This window comes from Triticum aestivum, chromosome 5D, assembly GCF_018294505.1.
Source record: "Triticum aestivum cultivar Chinese Spring chromosome 5D, IWGSC CS RefSeq v2.1, whole genome shotgun sequence".
Classification (NCBI taxonomy): domain Eukaryota; kingdom Viridiplantae; phylum Streptophyta; class Magnoliopsida; order Poales; family Poaceae; genus Triticum; species Triticum aestivum.
This window is the reverse complement of record NC_057808.1, coordinates 285,596,038-285,604,391: the sequence shown is the minus strand read 5'-3', so window position 1 is coordinate 285,604,391 and position 8,354 is coordinate 285,596,038. Positions and strand designations below refer to the sequence as shown.

The 8,354-nt window shown below is 43.4% G+C and overlaps 1 protein-coding gene across 4 annotated transcripts; it reads right to left on the bottom strand.

Annotated features, from left to right (window-relative positions):
* Positions 1 to 478: 478 nt before the first annotated feature.
* Positions 479 to 6,665, bottom strand: LOC123121090 (uncharacterized). Of its 4 annotated transcripts, none has more exons than XR_006459637.1 (12): positions 5,774 to 6,665; positions 5,526 to 5,686; positions 5,184 to 5,244; positions 5,043 to 5,108; positions 4,865 to 4,950; positions 4,286 to 4,343; positions 3,867 to 4,079; positions 3,590 to 3,655; positions 3,025 to 3,295; positions 2,824 to 2,947; positions 1,587 to 1,768; positions 479 to 808 (listed from the first exon to the last, which is right to left on the bottom strand). XR_006459637.1 is itself a non-coding variant. In XM_044541015.1 (11 exons), exons 1-10 carry the CDS (start codon positions 6,545 to 6,547, stop codon positions 3,029 to 3,031), a joined length of 1,680 nt encoding a protein of 559 aa, XP_044396950.1. In that variant the 5' UTR covers positions 6,548 to 6,664; the 3' UTR covers positions 479 to 808; positions 3,025 to 3,028. The 4 variants fall into 4 exon arrangements, 1 of the variants encoding a protein (XP_044396950.1); XR_006459638.1 differs by lacking the exon at positions 1,587 to 1,768 and having other exon boundaries at positions 3,025 to 3,143; positions 3,216 to 3,295; positions 5,774 to 6,664; XR_006459636.1 differs by lacking the exon at positions 1,587 to 1,768.
* Positions 6,666 to 8,354: the final 1,689 nt, after the last annotated feature.

Here is an 8,354-nt window from a genome sequence, read left to right as displayed (position 1 = left end):
TCCTCAGGCCTTGCTTGATACCCCCTCTGTAAAGAAATATAAGAGCATATATTTCTTTAGTAGTGTACATTTTTTAGGGATTTGTAGGGATTATCCCGGTCAAACTCAAATCCCCTCCTATCCATAAAAGACCGTTTGGTTCTAGTGCAATCCTAGAATTCCCCAAACTCTAATGTATTTTTCTCGATACTCAATACACTGGGGATAAATGAGGATTTGATGGGATTGGGTGGAGGGTAGGGGTTTCACCCAATCCCTGTGTGTATTATCCCTAATAATCCCCTCAAAAACTCTAGTGCCAAACAAGGCCTCAGCATTTCGGCAGAATCCATCATTAAATTAATCTGTTGGGAATCAAGTCAAGGGCCGCCCTCTTATTCCGAAAGAATTACTGTAACAAACATGCATTCAGCAGACCAGCCAGTTCCACATGACACGACACAGCGCGCATGCTCATTCTACTCCACTACGCTATGAGTGAAAGTAGTATCATGCGCGTATGAGCAAGTCAGATCATGAACTGGTGCAGAATTTGATCATATATTTAGTTACAGAAACATGCCCCCAAAAAATTGTAATAGTGCTATCTTTTGCTATTGCCAGCGTACGTCCAAGACAAAGCAGGTTTCGTGTTGATTTCCGGTCCCACTTGGGCGAGGTTCCCAGTCGTGACATGGAAAGCCGGCAATCTTCATTCAAAACGATGTATAAATATAAACCTAAAAGAACCACAGTGCCACTATGATTGATCTCCTAGTTAAAATAGATGTCCACCTCCGGCGAGCTGCAAAATTCCTCAGCCGCCGTCCTGAAAAACAAACGGCAGGAAAGGTTGAACAGCCTGAGCAACAAAGCATCGCTCTAATGATACACAAATTTCCAGGCCAAGAGCTGAAGTATGCAAGCGAATGCACTTTTATTTCTCTTTTAAGAGCAGAATGGTTATTATGTTTGTCTACAGACAATTTGGGTATGTTTAATTGTGGCCAACATGTACCCTACCAATTTTTCAGTCATGCCCAAAAAATTGGTCTTTGTTTGAAACTTTGGATGGATGCCAAACTTTCCACATGCCAATGCTCCTTTTGCCTCTAGTGCATTTGTTCTTGCCAGCATAAGCCAACCCATGGGCAAACAAAACCTTGACCAAACTGTTGCCAGCCAAAATTTTGATATGTCAAACTTGAGCTCAAAGACTCAACCAAACGCACCCTCCACCATTTCGTTTGTGGAATATGCAACTACTCCTAGGTAATACTGAATGAAACATCACTCGTTAGAAAATACGTGGCATGCAAATGAGGACATTAGAAGAAAAAAACGCTAGTGGGATGTTAATACTCGTTGATGAAGCTGAACCACCGTCTTCTTCCAAGTATTCACATTCGAGAAACAAAATAGGCATTCCTAACTCTGCACCATACTACTGATCCATGAAGACATCAAAGCCCAATTTCCTACTTGAAATGTCTAATATCATTGGATCCCCATCCAGTGTATTCAAATGTTCCTTACTGTATCTGCCTATCAAGCTGAGTAGAAAGCGAACAGCGTGAGAATGCTAAATCGGCACAACTTATACTTACAGTTGGATGCTCTCCAATGGTTTAGCAGGACCACATTCTGATTGAAACACCACAAGCTTCCAAACTTAAGAATCTATGGAGCTAGTTGAAATAAAAAGGGCAGCCCGGTGCACGTAGCTCCCGCTTGCGCAGGGTCCGAGGAAGGGTCCGACCACTTTGGGTCTATAGTACGCAGCCTTTCCCTACATTTCCACAAAATGATGGGCCTAAAAATTGGCTTCATAGTCGACATCACACTTGGACGGCATTGGCAAATTAACACTGCAAACTTATGATGCAACTTATGGGCACACGAAGATCACGCGTTTGGCAGCACATGCAATCTAATTAAAGTAGAACTCCCTATGATCCCAAATGTAAGTTTTTTGGATTCTGACATGTCTACAAGTCCAAGGTGACACTTAGACTATTAGTTTCTACAAAAATATGCTGCCTGGTATAGAAATAATTGTACATATATAAACGATGGAAGGCTAAACCTAAAAATGATCCACTAGCACAGATTCTAAAAGAATTTAATTTGGATCAGACAGAGTTTCCCGAGTATTGGAGAGAGACACACATGCACACACAACCTAGGTGCAAGAAGAAGAGACGGAAATCAATCACGGCATGAAAATATTCAAGGCCACGACAGGCAGGCGATGGCCAAAATGGAATGCACAGAGAAGAGAAGCTAGTGATTTCAGTTTTGGGGTTTGAAGAAACACAAAAATGAGGAAGGTGAGGCCATGATGGGATGCTCAAGGGCAAGGAATTAAAGAGAGGCTTATTGAAGATGAAGAAAAGGGCAAGGAAATTTTTGGTATGCAGCACAATTAGCAGCTTCTAGCAAATAAATCAAATTAAATAGGAGATCAAGTGAGAACAAGGTAGGCACATTTGGATGCAAACATTATGGCCAAACAATCACCAGGTTACAGGAAACAAACTACATGGACGGTCGGTTTCTTTGACAAGAGTTTGTGGTTTGAAAATGAGGTCCTCTTTAAAGGAAACGGACTGTTGTTTGTTAATTACACTTTGCTTCATTTAATGGAAAATGCTTGATGTGGCATACTATATACGGCTGTGAATTTTCACGCCAGATGATGTAATGCTACAGATTGAGGTAGCCAATTAGAGGAAAACTTAATTTACGGAATTATTATTCAAATCTATAATGATCCATACATACTGGGTTACTAACTGGTTGAACGGAAAATAGCGAATGGTTATGATAGGTGAAAAAACTTACATGTGCATGTGAGTGAGCGCAAAATCATATATGCTTCAAACGTTCTTATGAATATTATATAAGCCCATCAAAATCACACATCAGTTCCACGTTATGAAATTAACCTGTTTTTTCTTGGCATAAACTGTATAACAAATGAAGTGTAAGATCCCCACTTCAAGTTCAAATGAATTAATGGATATTTGGGAACTTCTTATATACCTTGTTACTTGTAGCCGACTTCCTTCATCAAGTGTCGATAGCTTCGCCCACGAATTACACGTTGCCATGAGAATGATATTGATTCTTGAAGGGTCAACTCTAGTCTCTGCTGAACAAGCCTTCGCATAACCACAAAAAAAGTGCCATAAGAAACAAAACATTTACAGTACCACATAAGTACAAGAACGCACCATCTAGCAAGACAACGCTGAATCCCACGTGTGATTGGTCGCACAAAGGATGGATCTCTCTGTTGATAAAGTAAGCCAACCTACCAAATATCAACCATATAAGCATCCTACCATCAGGCCAATACTCCATCAGAGTTTGCAATGTAGGTAGTTTTAGACATTGGGATGGCTTCCAAGGTGGCACTTTGACCATCTAAAATTGTTGATCCAAATGTATGCATTATAAAGATATAGTTGTATTTGATGATAGATCTGGTAATATCAATTTAGCTTTGTAGATGTTGCTGATGCTTTCTATTCCGATGGCCAAACCTAAAAATGTTCAACTGTCACAGATTCTACTATTGAGTATTTGATGTAAAATGATCGAATACCTCCATCATGGCGACTGCTGCAGGATCATCCAATATTTCCAGGCTATCATCTGCTAGGTAATTCAACTACAAAACACACAAATAAGAACTCTAAAACTCCAGAAATCCACAAAATACATGATGTAAAATGAGAACTTCGCCTAGAGCTTTTGAACTTGAAGGTATATTATCTTATCATTTCAATCTATCTTTGTCACTTCCCCTATTATGTGACATCCATATTTTTGTTACTGTAGAAATGCAATTGCCTGGGTAGTAGAAGGAAAGTAATAGTTACCCCAAATTCTGTGTTTACATAAGACTGGACAAAATCCATCAGTTGAATCTTTGCCCACTTATAGCACATGTCAGGATTGTCAGCCCGAGGTGGATGTCTCCAAGGTGCGCCAAAAGACAATCTGTTCTCTGGTACTTTACCCTCGCGTACATCAGAAGCAAACTTCTGCACCATACTTAATGCTGTTTGCATTGCGGGATTCACAACAGATACCTGGTGAGCAGAAATGGAACAAAGGTCATGCTCGGTTACCTCTTATATTGGCTGCTTTCTCCTAGTTTCGATATTTAATGCAAAAGTACACACATTCGATAAAAGAGCAGATCCACGAACTAGAAATAACTAAAGCTTTCCAGGATGAGGAGAATGACATCTCATACAGCATAGGTGTCTCAGCTGTGATTAAAACATTTACTTACTTGCAAGTGTGCCAGGTATGTGTCAATAATTTCCTCAATGTTTGTGTCATGCAAAACCCTGCAATCAAATGGATATTAAACAACAATAGCAGTAACATGAAGTATGAACGCATGGCAGTGCCAAACAGACTGAGGTTGATGCTCTTAATATACTATGTTTGGAATCCTTAAAATATGATGAAACTCTGCCACTCAATAGACTTAACTGCAAACTATTAACCTGCTGAAGATTACTACCTCCAGGAGGAAATAGATGATGTCTGCAATCACACTTTTTTAATTTTGACTGATGATATATAAAGAAAATATTCAGATTTGACATGCAAAATTAGTACTATTAGATTCGTCATTTTATAGTATTAGAGTTTATCAGTTTCTTACTAAGATATTTGTGTGGGATGAGAAGTAACAGTCAAAGTTGGATGTTAGAGATTGCCCATGTCTGAAACGACATGAATTTAAGAACAGCGGGAGTGTTATTTTTGAAAATAATAAGGCTCGAGGACTAAAGACTTCAAACACTTCCGTTGTAAGCGACAGTTTATAGAATTAATTGATAAAAGCAGTGATGCTACTTACTCTGGGCCATTCGCCTTTTGCTTTAGCATATATATCTCACATAATTGTCGTGGGTTTGGTCCAAGAAGCTCATCAACGACTTTCCACTATAACTTCAATAAACATCAGAAGGAAATTATGCACGCAGTTTGCACAAGGGAGAAAAGAAACGGAATTAGCAAGTATAAAATCTTACTACCTCCTGTTCACTGAAGAACTCAGAAACCATATGCAGCTTAGCTTCTTGTGGTGTCCAACCAAACGTCTGTGGTATAAAGTAATCATGACTTTAGGCAAATGAGGAAAAAAGCATAACTGTCCAAAAGTAAACTAAGCATACCTCACGAGAAATGAAGATGTTAGGAAAACCAAAATCGACGAATGCTTGGGAAGAATAATATCTGCACAGATTTCAAAAGGAATATTAATTTTACCAATTTTACATGGAGAGTGTTCTTAGCATTTGAATCAACAGATAAATTGTGCATTCGTATTGTGGATAGTACAACAAGCCAACAAAGTAGGTCAGAACATTATGCTAAGGCAATACAAATTTCTCAATCTTGTTGCAACTTGCAAGTCTTTGAGCATTCATTTAGTCTCTATGCATTCTGTTCATTCCAAGTAATGCAACATTCATCAAACATAGCATGCAGAAAGAAACATACGGGCAGACACTTACCCATCTGAGGTGGACATAATGACCGGTAAGCACTGTTCATTAGCACCAAGTGCTATCACCCTCCAAATGAAGCTGTCATGGTACACTGCTGCGGGTACCATTGTATCGTCCTCGCATGTCGCCTTCCTCAGGGCATCAACGTTGTTCAGCACCAACTTTGGCTGCAAATCAACAATGTCGTCACTGGCACACTGCCTCATATTGTCCTCATGACCCCTCGCACCAACTGAAATCCCACAAAATTCTACCTGGAAAAAATCCTCCTCGGCTGCGCCTGACAACACATCTAGCAGGAGGCATGGCCAGTCTGTGGCTGAATTGGCCAGTGGACGGGAGAACCGGCCTGTCCTATTCATCTCCCGCACCGCCTCCTTCCTCCACCCCTCCTGCATCCCGAGAACTTCCTTGGCCACACGCAGCGCCGCCATGGCCTCCTGCATGTACGCCCTCTCCTCCATGGAGCAGTTCGTTGCCTCCCCCTCGCCAATGCGGAAGGTGGGGTCGTCACCACGGGCCGAGGAGGTTGCAGCTAGGACAGCCCTTGCCCAGAGCACCGGAACCGAGTTAGTGCCCTGGCCGCGGCGGGAGGCAGGGCCCGCGAGGCGAGAGAGCATGGTGTGGAGGCCGTGGGACCGCGAGAGCGCGGCGAGCACGTCGTTGGAACCGACGGCACCTCGGAGTACTGCGGCGCGGGTGAGTTCCTCCAGCGCGGACTCGAGCCGGAGGCGGAGGGAGGGCAGGGAGGGGGGCGTGTCTGAGAGGAGAGACCAGGGCGCATGAGCGGGGGAACTGGGAGAGGGGTGGAGGAAGTCGACGACGGCGGCGTAGTGCGGGGGCTCGGACCACTGAGGGAGGAGGCGGTTGAGGAGGAGCGTGGACTTGCCGACGCCGCGGGGCCCGTGGAGGAGCAGCGGCTGCGGCACGCGCGGGTGGAGGGCGTGGTTGTGGAGGACAGTCTCCATGACCGGCCGCGGGATCACGCGCCACGGGCGGCCGCCTGCCCTGGCGGCGGCGGCAGCCATGGCAAGCGGCGGCGCGCGGAGGTGGTTGCAGGGTTCTGTGGGGTTTCCGGGGAGACGGGTGTGGTGGTAGTGGTGAACACGAATGGAGCGAGGAAGAAAGTCAGATGGGATCGCGAAGTTCCGGGCCGAGCCAGGCCGGGCAGGAATAATACCAGGCCTGGTTATTTTCTTGTGTGGGCGCCCTAGAAAATAGGACCGCACTAGGGGAGAGACGGCAAACGTTTTTACGGGCAATTTATTCACATGACATTTTTTTTTGGAATATCATGACATTTTTTCTTAAAAAAAGCATTTTTTCTAAAACTGTCATTTTTTTCACCAGTAAGCACTTCTCCCTAACCCATTCCTACCAACATGGTTCTTAAGAAAGAGGAGTGTTGTTCCTTAAAAAAAAGTTGGGTTGGGGTTTGCAGGAGATTCAACAAGCGCAACAGTCGACAAAGTACTGTGTACCTTGTTTTCCCCTGGTCCCGGCGACTTAGGGTTCCCTATCCTCTCCCGGAGTTTCTTCGGTGAGAATCCAATTTTTGGATCATTTGTGTCTCTCGTTCTGGATTCCTAATAGACGGTGGCTGCTCGCACTAATTTAGGGGGGAGCTAGTCCGCCTTCCCGGTCTTGGTAGTGGGTTAATCTATGTATTTCGGCAGTGATCTTTAGGTTTTGGTTCTATGGCTATGAGGGGGGCTATTTTAAGCTCGTTGGGCAAGGTGTCCGACGGTCGTGGGGGCGTGTGGGGAGAACATCGATAATATCATGCAACACCTAGGTCGGGAAGAAAGTGAATTTGATGCTGAAAGTGCGACTAATCCCCAGGTGATTTTGATAATTAATAACAACATATATGTCATTGAACTAATGCCTAATCAAAGTTAAATTTCAGGAAGTTCAATGTTGGCATGGCTAGGATATGTGGATGTGAACCCCTCAAAATGCTAAGGAAGCACATTGGCAAAAGCTCAAATACTAAGTGATCAAATATCACATTGGGTCCATAGGAAAGCCAATACTATTAAAAGAGGATGAGGTTTTGATCATGACTCAATTGCTCAAAGTGCTTGAAGATATTGCTCCAAAAACCCTCAATCACTTTCCCATATTCTAATCTCTCAAAACCCTAAAGTCAAACTCGGTCCCACCGAAACACTCTCATCCGGATCCACCGAGTTACTCAAGACAGAGCCATAAGCCAAACCCTAGAAATTCGGTACAACCGAGATGGCATTTGGTTCCACCGAAGTGCGGTGACCAAGTTTCTGTACCCTGTCGAACTCATTTCAGAATTACCGAGATGAACCGATTGGAACTACCAAGACAAGGTTCTACTTAGGTCATCACTAATCGGTCTCACCGAGTGGAATTGTTCGGTCTCACCGAAAAGCCTAACGTTTGAATCTTTTACACTATCAGGTCTCACCGAGAATTCTTTTGGATGTCACTGAGTTGTGCATAAAGTTTGTAACGGTTGGATTTTTCTTGATGGCTATTTATATCCCTCCACCTCCACTCACTCGTAGAGAGAGCCACTAGAATGAAACTGCACTTCCACCATTCATTTTCTGAGAGAGAACCATCTACACTTGTGTTGAGATCAAGGCATTCCAATCCAACCATTTGAACCTTGAATTCTAGTCCCCCCGAGTTGCTTTCCACTCCAATCCTTCTCCTACCCAAGCCAAATATGTGAGAGAGTGGTTGAGTGTTAAGGAGACTATTTTTTGAAGCACAAGAGCAAGGGGTTCATCATCAACAACAACATCTATTACCTTTTGGAGAGTGGTGTCTCCTAGATTGGTTAGGTGTCACTTG

What these genes read in the sequence shown, in the direction of transcription:
- LOC123121090 (XM_044541015.1), bottom strand. Translation starts at nt 6,547, where the DNA reads ATGGCTGCCGCCGCCGCCAGGGCAGGCGGCCGCCCGTGGCGCGTGATC. An exon ending in CCGAGGAGGATTTTTTCCAG is followed by an intron (nt 5,687 to 5,773) that starts GTAGAATTTTGT and finishes GTTGATTTGCAG; the next exon opens with CCAAAGTTGGTGCTGAACAA. An exon ending in ATTATGTCCACCTCAGATGG is followed by an intron (nt 5,245 to 5,525) that starts GTAAGTGTCTGC and finishes AAATCTGTGCAG; the next exon opens with ATATTATTCTTCCCAAGCAT.